This window comes from Trichoderma breve (genome assembly GCF_028502605.1).
Source record: "Trichoderma breve strain T069 chromosome 7 map unlocalized scaffold00008, whole genome shotgun sequence".
Taxonomy (NCBI): Eukaryota; Fungi; Ascomycota; class Sordariomycetes; order Hypocreales; family Hypocreaceae; genus Trichoderma; species Trichoderma breve.
In genome coordinates this window covers 461,778-485,106 of record NW_026611594.1, presented here as the reverse complement: position 1 = coordinate 485,106, position 23,329 = coordinate 461,778, and the positions used below count along the sequence as shown (strand labels likewise).

Sequence of the window (23,329 nt, the reverse complement as noted above, 5' to 3'; positions counted from 1 at the left end):
CCTGTGCCTATGCATGCAAGGTACATGCAGACACTTTGAAAACAAGTCCGCAGCACAGTTAGTACGCACCTAGCCTCCTGTGAACCCGTCACAACCCAGCGCCATCCTGGGGTCATCAGGTAAACTGGGGGTAATGGAAACGGCAGACTCAGAAAGCTGGGGGTAATGGAAATCGAAAGCTCCGGCCGGCTTTCTGCTTGTGGGGTCAGCCGATGGCCGACGGGGACCCGGTGCGGGGCTTCTCCAGGCCGTGCCGAATATATTGGGGAGCTGGCGTTTTATCCACGTCTTGTTTGGCTGCTGGGCTTTTGTCCGGCATTAGTGGCTTCTCTTGCTCTATCAATCAGGTTTCCTATTTGCTGGCTGTGGGTAATTGACGAGCTCCAGGCCGGGCCAATGCATTGGCAAGGGACACGTACTGTGCTGTACACGTCCGTGGCAGTACCTGCACAATGCCTGCATGCCAGCAGCGCAGCGTCGAATCGAACGGACAGGATAGGGGGTGATGAAAATTTCTTCCACCACGGGCCCGGGTTGGCCATAGGGGCAGCCACGCAATCTTGCTGGCGTCGCAGATTGGGTCGTCGTCGGCAGCCGCATTGTGCCTCGTGGTCAAGCAGACAGGGCCATTGGCCCGCTACCCGCTTCCGCCATGCAGGCATCGAGCTTCTCGCACTAATACTGTAAATGCTCTGGGACCATCAGCTTGAAAGAAGGAGTGCGTCCCCGCGGCTGGCCGCTGGGTCGCGCCAAACGGGAAGCCAGCTGGACATCCCGGGACCCGTCGCCGGGACGATTCGAGCGGGCAGCAAGGAGGTTGCAATTGTCTATGTACGAGTCCTGTATAGGCTAGTTGGCTAGGTACAGGAGGTAAGTTTGCACTTTTGTTGGGAATTCCTCGACGGCATGGCTTGGATACCCCGGATCTACTTGGCCAGCCCATTCGTGAATGTGCACCGTCCAAGTGTTCTGCAAGTACATTTGCCTGGGCCTGGAAGAAGCGGTATGTGAAAAGGCCACCTGCACCAGATGCTGGTCGCATCGGAGAATAAAAAAGAAAAAAAGGGAATTGAAAGAAAATTAGAAAGCGAGACTAGACCATGCGCGTTGTGGAGGCGTTTGTCAGGTGGTCGTTTTTGTTTTTTTCCCTTCCTTTCTAGAGGCGAAATTTGCTGACTATGACAAACAAGCTCGTAACAGCTATTGTTGTCGCAGAAACCTTGCAGGGCTAGAAGCCATCCTGGCCAACCCTGCATTGTCACGATGGCATTTTCGAAACAAGTGAGAAGACGACGAGCCAGGCTTGGGATCCAATGGATTTGCACGACTCGAGGAAATGCTAGGGGTACGTACAGCAAGCAATCACAGCAACTTCTGTAAACTCGAAGCAGTTGTATACCTGCTCACCAGCATGCGCAAACAATATTCGTATAGGTAGACCAAGTATACAAGTGCTTGGATTGTCGTCCAAAGATGTGGACACACTCACTGGCGTCGATGTTGCCGCTCCCCCTTTTGGAAATCGGCTACTTGCCTTCCTAGTGGTAATAGGCGGCTAAGGATGGACAATTCAGAAGCTAGAAGATCGCACGTCAGCGTGGCATCACATTGCAACTCAAATGATCAATGCAAGTCGGCAAGGGTATAGAAACGAATTGTCAAGCTGAGACAACCTTGAAGGAATCCTGTGCAACAAACAACGATTCTGACTCCATCCCTTGCAGCTGTACGAGGACCGCTACAGCACAGTACGCAGTACCGAGTCTGGTGATGACTCGCAGGATGGACACGGCCGTAGGCCATTGGGCACGGAGCACGGAGCACCTCATGAGGCTTAGCCGTGGCTCCAGCAGATGCCTCGTGTGGCAGAAGAGCATCAGCAGAACCTCGAGAGGGAGTGACAAGGAGGGGGAGAGGGGCAGCCCCAGGACATCTGGAGAAGCTGTGAGAACATCATGAGAAAAACGAAGCAGGAAAAATTGAATCCATTGCTCTAGCGCAGAGCCTCGAATAGCCGGCTCCCAGACCAGAGGTACGTACCGAGAGTACACCATGCCCTCCGCCGCAGTACCTCCGCCGCCACACGTCAACGGCGCAGTCATCTGGTACCTCGGACCTCCTGGGCAAGTCACCGGGCCGGAGGATATGGCGGAATTGGCCAGGAGATGCCGCATTGCAGCGCTTGCACTTGCCTGCAGCCCGGTGCTGGTTCCTGATTGCTGAACGGTCAGGTACCGGGCGCCCGGACCACGCTTACTACCTGATGTGGCCTAGCAGGCAGTTGCTATTTGGTAATATTGCGCCTGAGTATGTAAGAATATGTAAGGGAAATGCACGGAGGGTGAGGTCATATCGCGATCCAGCGCATGTGCTCTGTTTTTTCGGTCGTCTTGGGGGCCGCTTGCGTGCGTACGCCGTATGCGAAATACTGTGCAGGATTTTTTTCGTTTTTTTCTTTCTTTTCCCATTGCCCCTTTCGTCACCCTCCCGTCGGTACCTCAGATACATCAGGTACCTGGTTGCGTCTGGACAGAGACCGTACTGTACCTTTTACGGAGTACAGTACGAGCACTGGCGGTTTAGAAATTTGCCCCGGCCGCATTGGAGATGAGGGCGAGAGTCATCTGACCGCGTGCCAACGGTCTAGACGGAGGGCAAAACGGGATGCTGGCGCAGCAGAGCCAACGTGATTGATTGATTGAGATTTGATTTGAAAACTGCTAGCGGGAGAGAGAGAGGAGAGGAGAGGCCCCTATAATGGATGTTGGAAGCTGAGTGAGTGAGTTGAACTACAGTACAGTACTTCAATACCACCTATGAGAACATGGAGGGGCACAATTGTGTGTGCTTGCAAAAGGTAAACTGAGGTCATTGGTACGACAGAAGCAGCCTCTCAACCGGCCCGGCACACCGGCTGGCGCTGGTACCGGTGACCACAGCAGCCCTGGAGAGTCGCTGGAAACGAAAAGATTCGAGAAACAGCGGAGCCTGCACTAGCACGGGGGCAGCGGAGGTACGTGCGGATACTCGAGTACCTAAGGTACCTCCCTCAGGGTGCACGGTACACGGTACTTGGGCGCAAGCGTGCAAGCGCCGCAGCGCCTCCAGAGCCCAGCTAGAGCCCCTCCACAGGGCCAGCGCAGGGGCTCCAGTTCTGGGCCTGGCTTGGCCCACCGGGGGAGGGGCAGCGAGCAGGTCACCAGCCAAGTACCGTCGCGTACCAGCAGGCAAGTGACGGCCTTGAAGGACGCGGGCAAGAGTCACGAAGCGATGCGAATCCGTCGCCGAATTACTTAAAGGCGCGGCCGCCAGTTGCGGTGCCTCGTGGAATCGCCTGGCATCAGCATCAGCATCACATCTTGATTATTTAGGGCCTGTCAGCAGCGCCAATTGGCTTGCAATTCCTCACTTATCATCCCGACTCGCCCCTCCTATCTCTCCAGATCATCATCCCCCATATCCATATCACCAACCTTATATTTTTCTCTTCTGCATCTTACCTCTCCTCGCTTGCTTTATCGCCCATATAAAAACATCCTCAGGGGACAAGCAGCAAACAAGACAAAACATTCATGTAAGGCAATCAATCAATCCCCAACCCGGCGAACAAGCAGCTCCAAAGCCGCCAGAAGCCATGCGGCACTCGGCACTGCCGAAGCTGTCAGCTCCCTTCTGATCGGTGGATCGCCCAACGCCCCAAAAAAGCCCCAAAAAGAGCTGAGAAAGAAAAAAAGAGTTGGCTGCAAACAATGGATGGCTAACGGGAATCGAGACTAAAATAGAAATACGCAAAGTCTTCAGAGCTCAATCCTTATCTCTTCGCTCACGCACCGACCTTCTTACGAGACCAATACGAAGCTCGTCTCACCGTTGCTCTTATCTTTGCTGTCCGGACGAACCCCTGCACCGCCACAGCCCGACTCTTATTTTTGCCCTTTGAATAGTGGTTATCTTAGTTGGTACGTTATTGATGGCTTTGACAAACAAGCCCGCAGCTTCTCCTTTTTTTGCTGCTGCTGAAAACAGCTGTTTGCTGACTTCTCGGGTCCAGGATTCATTCGAGATCCTTTTTGCTTTTTTCAATCTGTCCTAATCACTTAGGTACGTGGTGCTTGCGAGCCCTCTAATTGGGTTATCGACAGCTGTATCCCTTTCCTTGTACCCCCGTCCCTCTCCGCCGTTCCCGTCGAATCAACAAGGCAGATTGGTGGAAAGAAACCAATGGGGGTGGTGAAATGACAATGCCTGAGCTTTGGCCTGCGGCGGTGAGGACAATCATGTCTTACACCGGCTTGCTGGACATTTGCTCGGTCAATGCCGTTATTCACACGCCCCCTCAGCATACACTTAGACGCATTCCTCGCGGAAGATCCCCTGGCAACTGAGATATCTTACTGTATCAACGCCACGAGTGTGGCGCTGCCATCTGATCTCTCCTTGCATCTCTCGAGCAGAATGTCTCACGTTGGCTCTTGATATCTACCCCTGGCGCAAGTCGTCCATGTCATTGACTCGTGCGCTATGCCACAAATCAATTGCTGGGTGAATTTATGCCAGAGTTCTTATCTTTGGCGTTCCAGCCTGGTCCTCGTGGTCGTATTTATATAGCATTTATCATGCTATATATCTTGACCATGGCTCCTTGCAAAAACAGCGTTTCCCCCATCCCTCTCTCATTTTCACCACATCTTTCGTTAATTCCCAGCTCTTGTTTATTCGTTTAATCTTTGTTTTTCGATTCGCCTTCTTTCATAATGGCTCTGGCAATTCAGACTAATTTTCCCCCCAGCGACAGCTTCCCTGAATACAAAGATCCTTTTCAAGACCTAGCACCCACAATGGCTTCCCCAGTCCCTCTCAAGCCCAAGTCTGTGGCTCAGATTCAAACCGCTGAATCAGACTCAAGTCGTGGCCCTTCTCCTCAGCCCACCCACGTCAGCGTCCCTCCCGTCCCTCTGGCCTTGAGAAATGGCCACCGAGTTCTGCGCTCTGCCACAGTCGGCTACGTTGCTCCCCAGTTTGAGGGAAAGACGGAGCAGATCAAGGCTGTCAAGGCCATCATCCAGCAGGGTGGCTGGCTCCCCGATACTCTGATCGACGAGCAGATTGAGTGGTTCTACGAAAAGCTCGGCATCGACGATGTCTACTTCCACATTGAGACCCCCGATGTCATCGCCAACCAAATCACTTCCCTCTATGCCGCCAAGGTTGCTGCCCACTCAAGAGAGGACAAGCAGGAGGAGATCCGCCTGGACATGGAGGCCAACGACCACGCCATCTACATCGACACCAGCGAGCCCGGCAAGGGTCACGTTGGCGGACCTAGATACGAGTCCCGTCTCGAGTCCAAGTATCTGGACCACCAGGGCAAGAGCAAGTACCGTGTCGAGACTTTCCGGTCACCGGCCGCCATTGGCGCCAGCCCCAACTCCAAGGCCACTGTTCGCTGCTACTTCGTGTACCAGTGCCACTTCAAGCAGAGCCCCGAGAGCACCGACCCCAAGGAGACCAGAATCGAGGTCATCTCTGATGTTGGTTTCTGGCAAAAGGCCACCGCCAACACCAAGCAGGTGTACCAGGAGATTATTGAGCTCGCCGTCAACAGGGCCGGTCCCGTCATTGAGGTCTTTGACATTGAGGGCTCCCCCGAGAAGCGTCTGGTTGTTGCTTTCCGCAGCCGCACTGCCCGAGGCATCTTCTCAACTCTCAGTGACCTGTACCACTACTATGGCGTCACCAGCTCAAGAAAGTACGTGGAGCAGTTCTCCAACGGCATCACTGTCATGAGTGCCTATCTCCGCCCTGCCTCCAACCTCGAGGGCTACTTCCCTTCCATCGATGCCTCCATCCACCAGATCACCAAGGAAATCTCCCTCCTCTACTGCTTGCCCCAGAACAAGTTCCACCACCTGTTTGCCACTGGCGAGCTGAGTCTGCAGGAGTCCGTCTACGCCCACAGCGCGTGGGTGTTTGTCCAGCACTTCCTGAACCGTCTCGGTCCCGAGTATGCTTCTCTGTCCGAGATTCTGGACTCCAAGCAGAACGCCCATGCGGCTCTGCTGTCCAAGCTCAAGCGACGTCTGCGTACCGAGACTTTCACTCCCGACTACATCCTCGAGATCATCCAGTCGTACCCTGAGCTTGTTCGCCTGCTCTACGCTGCCTTTGCCAACGTGCACCTCGGTGTTCCCCAGGATACCAATGTGATCTTGGCCACTCCTGCTGTCGAGGTCATGTCTGACGAGAAGCTCCGAGACAAGATCTCCAAGACCGTCTCCAACGAGCACGACGAGATGGTCATGACCGCCTTCCGAGTCTTCAACAACGCCATCCTCAAGACCAACTACTTCACCCCTACCAAGGTCGCCCTCAGCTTCCGTCTGGACCCCTCTTTCCTGCCAGAGGCCGAGTACCCCAAGCCTCTGTACGGTATGTTCTTGGTCATTGGTGCCGAGTCTCGCGGTTTCCACCTCCGTTTCCGAGACATTTCTCGTGGTGGTATCCGTATCGTCAAGTCTCGCACCAAGGAGGCGTATGGCATCAACGCCCGTAACATCTTTGACGAGAACTACGGCCTTGCCAGCACCCAGCAGCGCAAGAACAAGGACATTCCCGAGGGTGGATCCAAGGGTGTCATTCTCTTGGACCCCAAGCAGCAGGACAAGGCCACCGAGGCCTTTGAGAAGTACATCGATAGTATCCTGGATCTTCTCCTGCCCGCGGAGACTCCTGGCATCAAGAACCCCATTGTCGACCTGTACGGCAAGGAGGAGATCCTGTTCATGGGTCCCGACGAGAACACGGCCGACTTGGTCGACTGGGCCACCGAGCACGCCAAGGCTCGTGGTGCCCCGTGGTGGAAGTCTTTCTTCACCGGCAAGTCTCCCAAGCTCGGTGGTATCCCCCACGACAAGTACGGCATGACCACCCTGTCCGTGCGCGAGTACGTCAAGGGCATCTACCGCAAGCTCGAGCTGGACCCCTCTCAGGTCAGGAAGATGCAGACCGGTGGCCCCGACGGCGACTTGGGCAGCAACGAAATCCTTCTCAGCAACGAAAAGTACACTGCCGTTGTCGACGGCGCCGGTGTATTGGCGGACCCCAACGGCCTGGACAAGGACGAGCTCATTCGCCTGGCCCGAAAGCGTGCCATGATCAGCGAGTACGACATCTCCAAGCTGTCCAAGGATGGATACCGCGTCCTTTGCGAGGAGAACAACGTCACACTGCCGAGCGGAGAGGTTGTCAACAACGGCACTTCATTCCGCAACACATACCACCTGCGTGAGACCAACTCGACCGACTCGTTTGTGCCTTGCGGTGGCCGACCCGAGTCCATTGACCTTATCTCGGTCAACAGGCTCATCAAGGACGGCAAGAGCATCATCCCCTACATTGTCGAGGGTGCCAACCTGTTCATCACCCAGGACGCCAAGCTCCGCTTGGAGGCTGCGGGCTGCATTCTCTTCAAGGATGCCTCTGCCAACAAGGGAGGTGTTACCTCTTCTTCGCTGGAAGTCTTGGCCTCTCTGTCGTTTGACACTGAGGGCTTCATCGAGCACATGTGCGTCGACCACAAGACCGGAAAGGCTCCCCAGTTCTACAACGACTATGTCCGAGAAGTCCAGGCCAAGATCCAGGAGAACGCCCGTCTCGAGTTTGAGGCCATCTGGCGCGAGCACGAGCAGACCGGCATTGCCCGATCTATCCTGTCCGACAAGCTTTCAGTGGCCATCACCGACCTCGACGAGAAGCTGCAGCATTCTGACCTGTGGGACAACGAGAACATCCGCAAGGGTGTCTTGAGGAACGCTCTCCCCAACCTGCTGCTCAACAAGATTGGCCTCGACACCATCATCTCTCGTGTGCCGGAGAACTACCTGCGCGCCATCTTTGGCAGCTACCTGGCCAGCCGATTCGTCTACGAGTTTGGCAGCCAGCCCAGCCAGTTTGCCTTCTTTGACTTGTAAGTTTTGAAACCCAAACCAATCCTGATGACTATAGAACAATGACTAATTTTGCATCAATAGCATGACCAAGAAGCTGGCTGAGATTTCAGGCCAAGCCAACGGAACTGAGCAGGTTAGACGCATGTCTATCAGCCAACACTAAGGAGACGGAAGTGGATGCATGAATTGCTTTTTTCTTGATTTTTTATGAGCTTTTGCTTTTTCAGCGTGTTTTACAGTATTTTTCATATGATGCATTGATGGAGACCAAAGTGTCTCATTGGGTTAAACGAGAAAATAAAACGTCGATGGTTGCGCCACTGTCTTTGGTTCTAGGACAGCTGGAGAAATAGATTTCATGGGATTATTGATTGGAATAGGGTTTATGGCATAGGGAAACCGAAAGAAAAAAAAGATGATTGTTTGACCAAGTACGTAGTACGGTCTGCAGTCGAAACGATAGATACAACTAATGGCAACTGTCAAATTTCTCTTACACAAACAAGCCTGACTAAGATGTACGATGCACGATGAATGTTTGAAACAATTTATGTACCTGTTGATGGAGGTGAGAATTGCGTGCCTGGCCTGGTGCCTTGTTATCTAGACTAATACGGGAAGAGATGCGATGTGATGCGATGGGATGCGAGATGCAAAGCCCGGCATTTACTGTAGCAGCACGGTAATTGATTGGGCCAAGTGCAAATGAAAAAAAAAAAAGTTGACGCAAGCATGTATGTCATGTTTCGAAATCCAGGGGTAAGCAAAGCAAGAGACGAAGGAAGAATTAGAGATTGGGTGAGATTGCGTGGAGGGTGGGGGAGTTTCAGCTTTGTTCGGTTCGGGATGGGCATGGGATGGGCATGGGATGGGTGTGGGAGGTACATGTGCGATTGCGGTAGGATTGCTGGTGGTGGGAAGTACCCTAAGCTTAGGATCCAATGGGTTTTATGCGGTGGGTTTTGCATTGGATGTTTTTTGGGTGGGCTTTATGAGGGGATTGTGGAGGTTTTATGCATTATGCATTATGCGTGTTTGTTTATAAGTGTGTGTGTATGTAGTATGTAAGGGCAGGATGAGAATAAGTATGAGATCGATGATGAGAATGAATGAGTGAGCGAGTGGAAAAATGCGCGAGTGAGGCTGAAGGGAGCATTTCGTGACCCCCTCCCAGACCCATGTCGAATCTTGTCACTTGCAGGTTTGTGGATATCCAATCCATACGAGGTGGGCCTTTTGGTTGCAGCTTGCATTGTACCTTGCATGAGAGCCCGAGAGAGGGGCTGACCTGAAAAAAAGGTAAAAATCGAAGAAGAAAGATGAATGATGACGATGATGGGAGGAAAAAGAGAAGATGGATGTGGAATGGGATGGGGAGTGAAACTTGGTGGCGAGAGGAATGTTGAGCTAGGGGGACGCTGGACGTGAGTTGATCGAATCGATCCTTTGTGCGGCTGGAGAGACGAGACAAAACAGAAGAAGAGAGACTGATATGTCTCAGTAAATACAAGGCGTCGGGTTTCTTCTACTGAGTAGAGTTGTCGTCGTCTAGTATTACAGGCTCTATGTAAATAATATTGATGGTACGATGCCAGATAGGGTATCAGTAGTAATATCAACCATGGAATCAAGTAGCATGATGCAGTACAGTAGCAAACATGGCACACTGACAGACAGACACCAATTCAGAATCGAATGATGCAAAGCCTCCTTCTTATCCGACTATTGATTGCATCTTGCTTGATTCAGCCTATTTTTGTCCACCATCGTCTCTTGTCCTAGTCCTAGCCTCCCCCAATCCTTCTCTGACCTCACCTCACCTCAGACCTTTTCCCCTCCCCCTCTCCCTTTGCCCTCCCTCTATCTAGCCTTACTAGATCGAGTGTGAGTGTCGATTTCTTCCCTTTCCTGCCCATCTGTTATTATTCTGCCTTGCCCACCCACTGCCTCATGCATCGTGTCAGCAACAAGGCTCGTGTGAAATAAGAAAATAAACCGCAGCAATCGAACCCGAAATCAGCCAAGATAAGCCCAACCCAACCAGGGGACCAACCAATTGTGTCCCGCTTTGGCGAGCTGAGCGAAAAAAGCACCAGACGAGTAAGAAGAGCGAAACCCCCGATAATCTGTCTAGTGCCGTGGGGATCGCCAATACCCGCACTCGCCGGCACAGGAAGAATTGAATCGTGGTCTGTGTGCAGTTGCGTCTCGTTTCATTTGTGCCGTGGCGTGACGTGACGGAGAGAGAATCGAATTCAAAAACTACAAAAAACGAAAATCCACCGACACGATACATCGGACACTTGATCAGCTGCGGCTGGACGCTGTGATTCGCCATGACCAGGCCCTTGATCGTCAGAGCGGGTGCGTATTACTTTTCCTTCGTCTTTGCTCCTCTTCGTCTTCGTCCACGTCTTCCCCCCCTGTCGCCTGTGTTTTTATGTGCTTCATTCAATCAATCAATTGCAAATCACTGCATCAGGCATTGGCCTTCGTTCCCCCATCTTGCTCTTGCTCCCTCTTGCAGACACAATCGTCACAGACCAGGCCAAAACCCCCCCTTGTCCGCGCGCGTGCATTTTCATGCTGCCCGCCTGTGATTCTGCATCTTGGTTGGCGTCTTTTTTTCGACCCCCCTGCTAGCAGCTAGATTTGGCCTGCGGAATTGTGCCTGTCACTGGCTCCAGAAAAAAAGGGACAGGATTTCGCGCCACCCCCGTTTCGACCTCGCTCGATGTTATTAGCCTGTCCTGTCTGTCTGCGCGAGCGCTGCATTGCGATAAAGGGAAGAAAAGAACAACTGCCTAACTGCTGACCGGGGGTCTGTTTCTGCCTTTCTCGTCGTTTCATCTTCTCATCTGCCGTCTTGGTTGCAAGTCCAGATTGTGCTTCTGCTTCGTTTTCTGCTTCTTGCTTCTACTTTCTGCTTCGGCTTTTGTGTTCCTATTCCTCCCACCGGCTCACCAGCAGCTTCCTTTCTTCCCTTCTCTTCCATCTTTTGGCCGCCCCTTGCGCCCCTTCTTTTTTTTTCTACCACCTTTGCAGCATCTGCCTTCTCTCGCTCGCTCTCTTTGACTCTCCTTCACTCCCAAAAGACCCGAAAAAAAATAATCCCCGTTACCATTTTCCCGTTTCTTTTCTGCCCAGTCCGCGACGCGAGACACGCGAGCATTGATTGCTAGCATCACACAACGCCCATCGAGACTGACCGAGCGCCCTTCTCTCCCCCTTTGGCACGAATACAGACACGATTGACTTGCAACATCACCACGCCCCCTCGACCCAGGATCACTCCGCACCCCGAGGTCATACGGGTCATACGATATCCCGAAACCCCTTCTCCAACCCTCCTGTGCTGCTCGCTCCGCACCAGGCCGAGACCCTTCGCGAAGTCGCCCACGAGACCGCCATCGCGCAATCCCGCAGTCCCTGGGCTGCCTCCGACAAAGACAACGGCCGACCGAACGCTGAAAATATTGCCGACGGCATGGACGTGTATCAGCAACACCAGCACCAGCAGGACTCGCTGGCCGTCGCCCAGAATGGCGGCATGGCCGACGACGACGACATCGAGGAGGATGGCGACCTCGATGACGACATGATGGATCGCATCTCCAGTTCGCCTTCCATCGAAGATGGTGCGTGCAGCTCTGTTGTCACTCCCGTGGCCTGGCCGCGGCGAGTTTCTTCCCTATCTTGCATCCCACGGACCCCCTGGACGTCACTGCACTCGCACCCTCACTCTTCCTCCCCATCTCCAGCTCCCAGCACAGCAGACACAGATACAGATTCCCTACAGCACAATCGCATTGCCCATCGTCATCTTCTCCCGGGTGAGTATGCGGGCCGCAGCCACGAAGACGACGACAACGAAGACGGCGACAAAAGACACGTCGACAGCTACGTAATTGGCCAGTCAGACGACGGCAGTGAGACGCAAAGCTTGGAGACCAAAGGCTAGGATCCCGCGGTGGACAAGGATGGCAACGCGTTGGCACACGATCCCGACAGTCAGCATGTTCTCGTTGCCAAGGACGACACGTATTTTGCGGAATGCGACTGTGACTTCGACTGCAACGACCGTCACCTTTGCGCGCACGAGGCAGATTGTGAGCCCGACATGTCGCTCACGATACCTTACAACAAGTCCTTTGAAGAAGATGATGATTCCGACTTTTCCCTCCCTGATGACCCACGCTTCATTGAATATGGTTGGGCGGCAGAATGCTTACATGAACCAGAGGACATTGATTTCGAATTCGTTTACGCCCTCCACACCTTTGTGGCCACCGTCGAGGGCCAAGCCAATGCAACCAAGGGCGACACCATGGTTCTGCTAGACGATAGCAACAGCTATTGGTGGCTGGTTAGAGTAGTCAAGGATAGTAGCATTGGTACGTTGACGGCTTGGTTCTACTTTGAGAAATCCATCCACGTTGGCTAACATATTTCCAGGCTACCTACCAGCCGAACACATTGAGACGCCTACCGAAAGGCTCGCTCGTTTGAACAAGCACAGGAACATTGATGTACGCAATCCCTTTCATGCTGGAAAGGAAAAGGCCTTTGTCATAACTAACTGTTTAACCAGCTCTCCGCCACCATGTTGACCGATCAGCAACAAGTGCAAAAACCAAAGACTGGCTTTTCCATTGGCATCAAGAAAAAGGCAACAGTCGCTTTTGCAGAGCCCACCTATCACGACTACTCTGACCACGACTATTCTTCGGAAGAAGAAGACCTTAATGAGATGCTAGACGCTACCCAGACGAAGCAACAGTCGGCATCCGATGGCGACCCTGCCGATGACAGCGCCAGAGTGGAACCGCTCAAGACCAAATCATCCAAAGGCGCCAAGCCATCGGATCAAACCCTCGACGAGTCCTCTGACGAAGAAGATTTGCGAGGAAGCCTCGACATTGTGGAGAAGAAAGGCCCCAGCATATCTCGCAACGGCAACATCAGGAACACCGACTCTTTCTTTAAGGACGAAACAGCCGAGACCAAAAAGATCACCCTTACGCCTAACTTGCTGCGGGATGACGCCCCTCGGGAGTCCACCGACTCTGTCGGCAAGTCTCGGACAAGCTTGGACAGGCTCGAAAAGGAGCTCATGTCCGACAAGGACAGGAAGAAGAGCAAGGACAAGAAGGAAAAGGAAAACAACAAGGACAAGAAACCGGGTGGTCTCCGAGGCTTCTTTTCGAGAAAAGACAAAAAGAGGTCGCCCGACGACGACGGGCTCGAGAGCGAGCCACGCGACAGCGAGGAGCGCTTCTCAGAGGAGCATTCATCTCCCGAAAAGGCCAGGCAGCCGGCCAAGCTGCACAAGCCTCAAGCCCGGATCGAGCCAACCGTCAACAACAAGGCGCCCCAGGCTTCCACCGTGGAGCTTGCCTCGTACTTGGCGGAAAGCCGCATCAACGACGTCTCCAATGTTCCCCCACCCTCGATGCGCATCGTCAACCCCGAAACGAACGAGACGCATGAAGTCCCATCACACCAGCCTCCTCGCGGCCGCCCATCCCTGGATCAGCCGCTTTCTCCCACCTCCCGCCGAGGCGAAGTGGTTCCTAGTCCCAGATCTGCCACCGCACCGCGTGCGCTCAACCACCTGGATCTATCCGATTCTGATGATGAGTCAGATGACGGCGAAAACATTCTGGATCGGATGCCTCAGCCCAGCAGCTCCAAGCCCGGGGCCCCCAAGGCACCCCAGGAGGAAGAGGTGGAAGAGCCCATCATCCCGGGCACTTTCCCCGATACCAATCCGTTTTCTCCCAATTACAGACCTTCCCCTTCACCGCAACCCCCAACCAAGCCAGAGACTCGCCCAGCCGCGGAACCATCTCCCGTGTCTCCGGTTACCTCATCAGAGCCACCTGCTCTTATGGTAGACACTTCGTCTCCAGAGGACCGTTCACCTTCTGTATCGCCCTCTCCAGAACTTACCCAGTCTGCGGAGGATCGATCCAAGAGCAGCTCCTCTTCCACGGGAAGCAAGGAACCGACCTGGGACGACATGAAGCTTCGTGCCTTTTTTGACGAGCCCGAGCATATCCGCGATCTCTTGGTCGTGGTGTACGACAAGACGGATGTGGTGCCCGCGAGCAGCGATCATCCAGTTGTAGGTCCCCTCTTCCGGGAGCAGAATGCCAAGTTGGCAGAGATAACAACGGTAAGTGGCATCGCCTTGATATGCGAAGAGAGCCAAAAACTGACAGCGTGCTAGCAACTTGACAACATGCTTGGAGATTGGTTGGCAAGGAAACAACGCACTCGAGGATCCCGCTGAATTAACGCGGAAATAAACAGCCTTCTTATTACTTGTACATAATGTTTTGTTCGAGGGGAAGCCTTGAGGCCCCCTATATTCTACCCACCCCACACGTTGATCGCTGTTTTGGAGGAAAATTCAGCTGCTGGATTCACGCTCATCCCGTCGCGCAGCGCACGGCTTTGTCATCTTCATCCTTTGTATGAGAAATCTTTTGTCTTTTGTTGTTGTTGTTGTTGTTGTTGTCGGACCAGATTTAGCCATCATGGGCGTTTGCGGGAATCCAGCGGGGGAAAAGAGAAAAAAAGAGTTTTCCAACATGACGACGAAATTTGAATGCGACAAATGCACCACATGCTTTGTTCTTGTTCTTGTTCTTTATTATGGGCTGTTTATCATCGAAAACGGCTTTCAAAATCTTCTTTTTTGTTCTTCCCGTCTTTCATCTAAAGCTTGAAGTTGAAGTCTCGCTTTTTCATTTGTCATGTCAACATGTTTCATGATGAGATATACACCACTCTTCTTCGCGCACACAATTTCACTCGGTTGGCGAAAGAAAGAAAAAAGAGGACACTACATTGGCGTGGTTGCTTTTTTTTCTTTTTTACCAGGGAGGAATTTGGAGGGGATGGGATGGGATTATTCTTTACAGGCTGCTTCTTCTTTTCATTTTCGCTTTGGTCAGGCAGGTATTTAAACTTTTATTTATGTCTCCTTTTCTTCCATTTCAGATTTTGTGTGTTTGTTTCTTCTGGTCGTGTTGACTCGGTGTGTTTGTACGATGTGGTTACTTGCAATCTTTTGACTCTTTTTTCCCTTTTCTTTTCTTTCTTGTTCTTTCTTGGTTTCTTTTTTTTGTGCTTGGAGGAGCGGGATGGGAAAGCATAGCCGATACTGATACATTTTCTCTTGCGATGGACTAGATAGACCCTGGTGGTTTACTTTCTTTTTTCCATCTTCTGTTCTTTGGTGTCCCTAGGGAAGAAGATCTTCCTATGATGGGATGTGGGATTTTTATTCCTTTTACCATTTTTTGTGTCTTTTGTGTTTGTAGTAGTATGTGTATTTTTTGGTGGTGCTGTGGGTGAATTAAGAGAGGAGAGGAGCAGAGGAGTGGTTTGAGTTTGGGGAGGATTGAAGGGTGATGATACCCATTTTTGTTTTAGTTTTTTAGCTTCTTAAGAGATGATGTTGTGATTTTTATTTTGACTCCTTTATGTGCCTTTCGTTGCTTTTGGTGAGATGTGAGATGTGGGATGATTAGAGGTGATTTAAAGTGATTTCTGGATGATATTGATGTGTTGAATTATGTGATATTGTAGAGGATTGGAGATGTAGCTGTAGACTTGGGGAGAATGATGAGTGTCTAGACATCTTTGGAGGGGGTGGTTGCATTGCTGTTGTGTTGTTAGGATGGGTTGGTGTAAAGTGGTGTAGATGTTGTGAAATTGGTTTGGGAATACGTAGTTGTTAAGAAAGGCTTTGTTTAGTTGGGGTTACGAGATAGTGGTGAGGACATGCCCTTGGTTAGTTTGCTGTTGTTTTTGCTATACGGGAGGGGATTACTGAGAAGTAACGTGATTGTTCGTAGTTTGTTTTAGCATGAACGACCATAAGTATCTAGCTAGCTAAATACACAAACCCTAATCTGGGCAATAGGTTGGCAGGAGCTAGTTTCTGTCTTAATCAGAAGTAACTTGATGTCGTAAAGTGTGAAGTGTAGATGCGGAGGATAGCTGAATCATTTAGAGTGACAGATGGTTTTGTCTAGTTGGGTGATTAGCTTTGATTGAGACGTGGCTCTGTAGAAGTTTTCATTACGATGTTTGCTTTTGCAGAGTAATTCATTCAAGTACATTAATTATCGATCCTGAGAGACTCAACCCAAGCAAAGGGACTTAGTTGTTCGTTGTGAGTAGTCAGCAGGATTACTAACTGTGTGGATAGATTCAGAAATAGAAGTGGATTAAGCAACCGAGTAGCATATTTCCCTAGAGTTATGGAGTTGAGACTATGAAAAGAGGTACTGTTTGGTGGCTTTCAAGTTGTTTAAATGATTCTATGTGTTGGCTGTGATTATCTTAGGTGGTTATATGCAAAGTCTGTTTTGGAGAAGTGTTAAACGGTGGAGGGGGGATTGCCATGATGGAGAATTTTTGATAGATTTGAGTGGAGCCGTTGAAGGTTATTATGAGTTGACGGGGAGTCTTAGGAATAGTGTGTAAGTTTTCAGTATTTGTAAATGATTGCTTTGAGTGATATGGCAGCTTGGTAGAGAGGAGCGAGTACTGAAGGAAAGGTAGATGATCGATAGCTGTCCGAATAAAAGGGTAGACTGAGCCTCTTGATATTCTTGAAGAGTCGTCTTTCCATGAGCTTGCAGTATATCGTCTTGACTGGTAAATGATGTCAATATATTCTGGCCTGGTCTGTCATCAAGTCATGTCAGCTCCCCGTCTTCTCACATGCTCACATCACACCCACGAACCCGACACATCACAGCAGGCAATCGTGGGCATCAGAATTCATCATTGTCGTCAACGGTGCGTCATATTTCCCTAGCAGTTGGACAATACGTCTTCCCTTCTCCCGCCGCAATGCAGCATGCATGCGCGCATGGCAATAAAAGCAACCCGTAGCACCTCTCTTTCAAAAAAACAAGACAGCAGCAATGGAAGTCTGCATGCGCCCCCCTCCTTTCCAGAGATAAAAAAACCCGATAAACCCGGAGAGTCTGAGAAGAAAAAAAAAAGACAACAAACACAGGAGTGCCAAAATAAAAGCCTTTTTGTGAACTGTTTAATCTTTTTTTTGTTCTCCGTTGTTGTGTGTGCTTTAAATGCTTTATTTTTGTTTTCTCTATCGTCACATCCACACCCGATGATACCGACAGAACTTTCCCTCTCTCTCTCAAGTCCCCGTAAACGCCTAGGTCTAAATTTAGACCTCCGTTGTGACCTTGGCCTTGGCGTTTGTGACCTTGACACCGATCTGCTTGGCGCGGGAGATGATGTCGATTCGCTTTCGGGATGAGACGGCGCTGGCAATCCTGTGGGAAAGAGGTTAGTCGAGGGGGAGTGTTCCAGAGATAAGATGGGAGAGTGACGTACTCGGCAGCGTGGGTTCGGTTGTGCATCAGCAGCAGCTCAAGGTCCTTGACGTTGTGGACGAGGAAAGCCTTGTGGCCGGAGGGAGTCAAGAAACGGGTCTTCTTGTTGGAGCCATAGCCGATCTATCATTGTATCCATCGTCAGCACTTTCTGTTTCCTTGAATTGAAGATTCTTCCAGCGGTGGAAAGGGATTGCTCCTCTTCCTCTCCCGCTTCATGGGCAAAGTCGTACCTTGGGCATGCGGATAGTGCCCCTGAAACGTCTGCGGACACGTCCATCGATACCCTTGGGCTTTCTCCAGCTGGCATCGACACGATCGAACCGGTCACTCTGGTGACGGGCGAAGCGGGTCTTGTCTGCAAATTCCTAGTTAATTCCACGTTCGAACGCCTTGAATTTCGAGTGACAAGAGGGAGAAAGAGGCTCGATTCGGGGTTTCTCGTTCTTTTGCCCTATTTCAAACCATCCAACTGCGCTTCAATGTCGTTCTCGTAGAAATTTTTTCTCCATTCGTCGTGTGGGCTATCGAAGGCAGTCGGAAAAGGAGAGAATAGGGCAAAAAAGGCGAGGGCGACCGTATCTCGAGGATCCTTCTCTTCTCTCATTCAAATCGTGGTAAAATTGACGTACGCTTCTTGACGATGGGGACGTGCTTCTTGGCGGCGACCATCTGGAACAGCGAGATTCGTTAGATTTCCGTAACTATGAGGATCTCGCGAGAGAAATTGAATCGGCATAAACGTACCTTGACGGCTTAGTCGGGCTGTGGTTGATTATGTCCGGCGTGATGCTTCACTCGATGCGAAATTTTGGCGGATGCCACAATCGGTAACACTAAGGCAAAGGGTTTAGGGCACGCATCACGTGTGGGCGGTGCGATCGTGCGGTTTCTGCGACTTTGTTTGGCAGGCGCACCAAAAATACAGCTGCGGAACCCCACTAACCCACCAGTACGTACCCCGATCTGCCACTGCGAAAAAAAAAAAAAGTTGCAGCAAGAACTTGTCGTGCGGCCCAAAGAGGGATAGCGCACATTAAGGGCACAAACCCTCGCGCTGTTCCGCTGGAGGCGCTGGTGGCCGGGACGCAAAAAAATCCGTCCTAGGCGAAAAGGGGACCAGCACCATCACGACGAGAAGCGAAGCGAGACTGCAGCAACGCAACAACTCAGACATACCACCAGCAACCATGTCGTCAACTCAGAGCGTGCAATGCTTCGGCAAGAAGAAGACGGCCACTGCCGTCGCCCACTGCAAGGTTAGTGGAAACGAAGGAACGAGAGCGATGATACGAGTTTGGAGGGAGGGACTTGGAGATGGAGATGTGATGTGCAAAAACGGGAGATGTGGGCAGACGTCATGGAGGAATTTTTCTTTGTTTTTGAGGAGATGGGCGCGGATTCGAGATTCCAGGATTCAAATCGACATGTGGAAATGCTGACATTTGGCTCTCTTCTAGGCTGGCCGTGGTCTCGTCAAGGTCAACGGCCGACCTCTGTCTCTGGTCCAGCCTGAGATCCTCCGCTTCAAGGTACGCACGCAATCCTTTACACTCTTCTCCGATACGATTCGAAAAGCTCTGTGGCCGCCTCCAATTCATCCCGAGACGAATCCCTTGTCAAACATTGAAAACCACACAAGTTGGAGGGGAATCACTTGGCAGATGATGTTGGAGACGGCCACAAATTGCTAGAGATGACGGAACAAAACGAGAGAAGAACGCATATACTAAGACTCCTGCTTCCTTTAGGTCTACGAGCCCCTCCTGGTTGTCGGCCTCGACAAGTTCGCCAACGTCGACATCCGCGTCCGCGTCACCGGTGGTGGTCACACTTCTCAGATCTACGCCATCCGCCAGGCCATCGCCAAGTCCCTCATCGCCTACTACCAGAAGTACGTCGACGAGCACTCCAAGAACCTGCTGAAGCAGGCCCTCGTCCAGTTCGACCGCACCCTGCTGGTCGCCGACAACCGCCGCTGCGAGCCCAAGAAGTTTGGTGGTCCCGGTGCTCGTGCCAGGTACCAGAAGTCTTACCGATAAACGGTTGGCTGGGCTGGTGGCGTTTTTGGCGCTGTTGGGAGTTGGCAACGGGGAAGAAGCGAGGAGGAACAAAGAAGAAATGGTCGAGAGAAGCATCTTGCGCTGCTGTTCCTTTTGCAGCTTTCAGGATGTGGAATACAAAAGGGGCCGGAGTCGCATATCCCCTGGCACGGGGATAGGTTTCCCACTGGCATTTGCATGGCCTTGCTTTGGGCGGATTGTAACGGGTCTGGCAGGCTAATGAAATCTTCAAACGTTTACAAAGTGCAGCAGAGACATGCGTGTATGTGAATGTTTGCGTGTGCGTGTATTCTAGGGCGTGACGCGTAATGGGTCGTCACGCAGTCTCAAGATATGAAATGCAAAGCCTATGAAGCCATCATATCTGCTTATAATTATGCCAGACAGGGCTGTAATCTCACGATCGACATTCATGGCCCAATTGCCAAGCAAGAGTCTTCAAGATATCCCAATGATGTAATAGATGCTAAACACCAGACATCAGCAGGCCGATCTCTGCTGTACCAAGACCTTCCCAATGGTTGTAAATTCTTGCGACAGATGAGGCAGCAGAAATCAGTAATCACGAGCAGTCAACCATCAAACGAATCCTCAGCCCTTTATTCAGTCTCTAGCAAGTAAACAAATTCCTATACGCGAATATCCACGTACAATTGTGATGATGGTCCAAGGTCTGTCTGTACATGCTCTTTATTTAGAGTATAGGAATGATTATCCACTCCAAGATGTCCACACCATCACCAGGTTCAATGTGCTGTCAACAACATCTCAGCAAGTACACATGTTGAAATATAAACCTCAATAGCCTTTTGTAAAATAATCCCTTTTTTGTATTTCAACAATACTGACCAATCCGTCGTTCAGGGCCTCGCTTTACTCGGTATAGAAGACCTGCAAAACCAGTGCGGCCATGTTTCCAACAGGAGAAAAGCAATCAAGATAATATATTCTCCAAAAGACGAGTGGAATCTCTTGTTCTTTCATGAATGAAGAGTCTGCAGTACCCATTCTCAAGCATCTCAGCACAAAGAGCCAGTCGAGTAAACATTATGTTGAATTAGGAAACTCATCAAAGCAGAGCTCAACCACTCCCAAAGACCGTAGCCCTTTTCCATCTACCCAATCCATACCAAATACACTCCATATACACCCGCCCAGTCCCCAAACGCCAAGCATGGATAAACAATCCCTCAAACTCAGAAAACCCCCATTCAAGGAGAGTCTGACAAAATCATCCGTGTCTTTGCCTGTTTCAGAGCACTCATCCGCCTCCCCGTAACCAACTTCGACCACCCATTCAAGCCCGTCCAGCCAGCATGCTTCTCACGCGGCTCCTCCACAGACTGCCTGGCATCCTGCCTCTCGTCCCGTTCACGCCCGTCCCTGGCCGTAAACCCCTAATCGTTCCACGACACCAAGTCCCGCTGGCGTCCATGCTCGTCAAGCTCGACAACTTCGGGCGCCCACTCGCCACGCTCGTCTTCAGCCTGCAGCTCCGCCATTTCCACCTCGACTTCCTCGCCGTCTTCCATCATCACTTTACCCTTTCTCAGGTAGTCGGCATGCAGATCCCACCCGAGGGCCACGACTTCGGCTTCCACTCTGGCGAACGCGGTGCCGACTTTGGTCTGTTCGGGTGTGGCGTCAGTGCCGAGGCTTCTGAGGACCTCTTCCAGCCGGCGTTTGTAGATGATGAGGGCAAGCCTCAGCTCTTGGCTGTTGGAGCCGCTATAGTCCATGATGGACTCATCCAGCCACTCGGAGCTATATTGAAGCTGCGCGGCAATGGTCTGTAGTAGCTTAGCAGCGAGAACTGGGCGGTACTCCGGCAAAAGATATGCCTTGAGGATGAGCTTGAGCACCATATGCCACCACTGCTGGATACAGGCATCATTTCCAAGATGCACGCCGACAATAAAGGCAAACTGCAGTTCCCCAACAACGTCAACTTCGGCTAGCTCGTTGTTGGGTTCACTCATGACAGACATCATGTAGGACGTTGCATCTGTAGCAGCCAAGCTTCGAGCGGCTCCCAGAGTATTAGCAGAATATGTCTTTGAGTGCTGCGAGAAGCTGAAGTTGAGTTCTCTCGATTGGAGCACGTGGTTTGCGAATCTTATTTCAAGCTCCATCTCTGCGCCTAAAAGGACAGCTCCCTTGACACGATCCGTTGTATCGACATGCCAACTGCTGGCGTGCTGCCCGGTAACGCGGCTGAGCACCTGTTCGATGACGTGCCCAGATAACTGTTTCCATATCTTCCATTTCTCATTCGCTGCCTTTTGGACGGTTGTATCAAGCTTTTCTCCCTCTGGATTGACGGACGAGGGGTCATTATAAGGGACCAGCTTGTCATGAAAACTGTCGAGGTTTTCAGCTTGAATTCGGGCCTCTGCTCGCGAAGGTTCAAGCACGGTCTCGTTGAACTTGTCCCATTGCAAAACATGAACTTGGTGTGTGCCAGAGGATACAATCCAGAAACCAGTCCTGACGGCGCCGCTGTCGGGATGAGTTACCCAGAAGAAATGAGGGCCGGGCGGGATATCTCTGATGCCTCCAAAGTGCCTGGCAGTGAATGAGGTGGTGTCGTATCCCACGAGATAGACTTCTGGCAGGTCCAAAATGAGGAGAACGTCTCCTCCGCCCATGGAGTGGCTCATGGACACACTGTTTGATAGACTCGACGAGTCGTCTCGGATCTCTGTCCGAGCATCGCTAAACTGAACTTGTTTTTGGCTATTCAGGTTCTCAGGGGGGTCTAGAGGAGGTGGCAGACTATCTTGGCGTTCTTCTATATCCATGGGCTCGTCGGGCTGGACAACATGAAGAGATCCATAAGGATGGGCACCGAGCACAGAAACCGAGTTGGGGGACATTGTTCGAGCACCCGAGCTGGATTTTCTCGGCCCGCCTATAGGCAGAGGCGATGCCGGGAACGGCCTCTCGCCAGCCATGCTTGTACAAATGCGATACTTGTTGTTGTGTGATGGCGGCTGTGATATGAGCTTTGTTTGTTCTGCTGGTAAGGTATTGATGGATGGTGATGCTGGAGCTCGATGCGGGGCAAAGACGTGGGTGTGCGTGTCTCCGCAAGCTCTTATCGTAAACAAAACTTGATAATGCGATTTTATTACGATATCCCGAAACCAGTATGATCAAGTATGAGATGTGGTTGATATGAAGAAGACGATGTTGAAGCTCTGGATTGTCGTGGTGGAAGGTGTGAGGTTGACGTGCAAATTGTTTGGTGGCGTTATCCGCTCTATACCCGCTTTAGCTATCTGGAAGGCAGCACAAACCCAGAAGGAAGCCGCACAACAGCTCGTCTACTGGACACATTTAGGACAAGTTATTGTGGCACATATAAGCTGCGTAGGAAGAATTAACGAATTAATTTAATTCCATGTGAAATGGTATTTGGAGGATGCCGGTATTATTTGATCTGCAACATGTCATATCTACTAATATCTACCTCTTCAAGCATAGAAGGCAAAGGCGCTAAATAGGGACCAGCTTCAGAGGGTGCGAAATACACCAGCAACACCAAGAAACGACGACAAAACGTCAAATCAAGCCCGTCACTGCTAGTCCCTCAAACCAGCTCTTTTAGCTGCCGTTCTGGCAAGGCACAGAGGCAAAGTCTGTCACTGCCACTAGTTTCACTCAGGCCCTGGAGCCAAGCTCGCACTACGCGCCTCTAGCACGCCAGACGGTTGGTATCTTTTTCCACAAAAAAAACCTCCCAAGAGACATCGTTAGTGTTGGGGGTGTCGGTCCATCCAGCAGCTAAATAAGGAGCGCGTGGTGGTTCGACTAAATTTAGCCTTTTGGCTAGGCCATCTGTTTTCCACGTTTTGTTTTGGAATAAGAGATGATGTGATGTGTACCATTTAGACAGGGGTAGATGGGGATGTTTAAGGGTCTTTGGGAG

General features: G+C 51.3%; 5 protein-coding genes across 5 annotated transcripts; 3 read left to right on the top strand and 2 right to left on the bottom strand.

Annotated features, from left to right (window-relative positions):
- Window positions 1–4,838: 4,838 nt before the first annotated feature.
- On the top strand, window positions 4,839–8,112 carry T069G_11257 (glutamate/Leucine/Phenylalanine/Valine dehydrogenase domain-containing protein; the record flags this gene model as incomplete). The annotated part of the gene is made up of 2 exons (XM_056178462.1): window positions 4,839–7,966; window positions 8,031–8,112. The coding sequence occupies 2 exons, from the start codon at window positions 4,839–4,841 to the stop codon at window positions 8,110–8,112; spliced, it is 3,210 nt and encodes a 1,069-aa protein (XP_056023336.1).
- Window positions 8,113–10,285: 2,173 nt separating this feature from the next.
- On the top strand, window positions 10,286–14,244 carry T069G_11256 (uncharacterized protein; the record flags this gene model as incomplete). Its single annotated transcript, XM_056178461.1, has 6 exons — window positions 10,286–10,313; window positions 11,195–11,587; window positions 12,191–12,343; window positions 12,405–12,478; window positions 12,541–14,127; window positions 14,182–14,244. The coding sequence occupies 6 exons, from the start codon at window positions 10,286–10,288 to the stop codon at window positions 14,242–14,244; spliced, it is 2,298 nt and encodes a 765-aa protein (XP_056023335.1).
- A 2,922-nt stretch (window positions 14,245–17,166) lies between these two features.
- T069G_11255 (ribosomal protein l32 domain-containing protein) lies at window positions 17,167–18,007 on the bottom strand (the record flags this gene model as incomplete). Its single annotated transcript, XM_056178460.1, has 4 exons — window positions 17,167–17,275; window positions 17,337–17,458; window positions 17,569–17,693; window positions 17,968–18,007. 4 exons carry the CDS (start codon window positions 18,005–18,007, stop codon window positions 17,167–17,169), a joined length of 396 nt encoding a protein of 131 aa, XP_056023334.1.
- Window positions 18,008–18,525: 518 nt separating this feature from the next.
- On the top strand, window positions 18,526–19,377 carry T069G_11254 (ribosomal protein s9/S16 domain-containing protein; the record flags this gene model as incomplete). Its single annotated transcript, XM_056178459.1, has 3 exons — window positions 18,526–18,594; window positions 18,796–18,867; window positions 19,087–19,377. 3 exons carry the CDS (start codon window positions 18,526–18,528, stop codon window positions 19,375–19,377), a joined length of 432 nt encoding a protein of 143 aa, XP_056023333.1.
- Window positions 19,378–20,795: 1,418 nt separating this feature from the next.
- T069G_11253 (AAR2 protein domain-containing protein) lies at window positions 20,796–22,274 on the bottom strand (the record flags this gene model as incomplete). Its single annotated transcript, XM_056178458.1, has 1 exon — window positions 20,796–22,274. The coding sequence occupies one exon, from the start codon at window positions 22,272–22,274 to the stop codon at window positions 20,796–20,798; it is 1,479 nt and encodes a 492-aa protein (XP_056023332.1).
- Window positions 22,275–23,329: the final 1,055 nt, after the last annotated feature.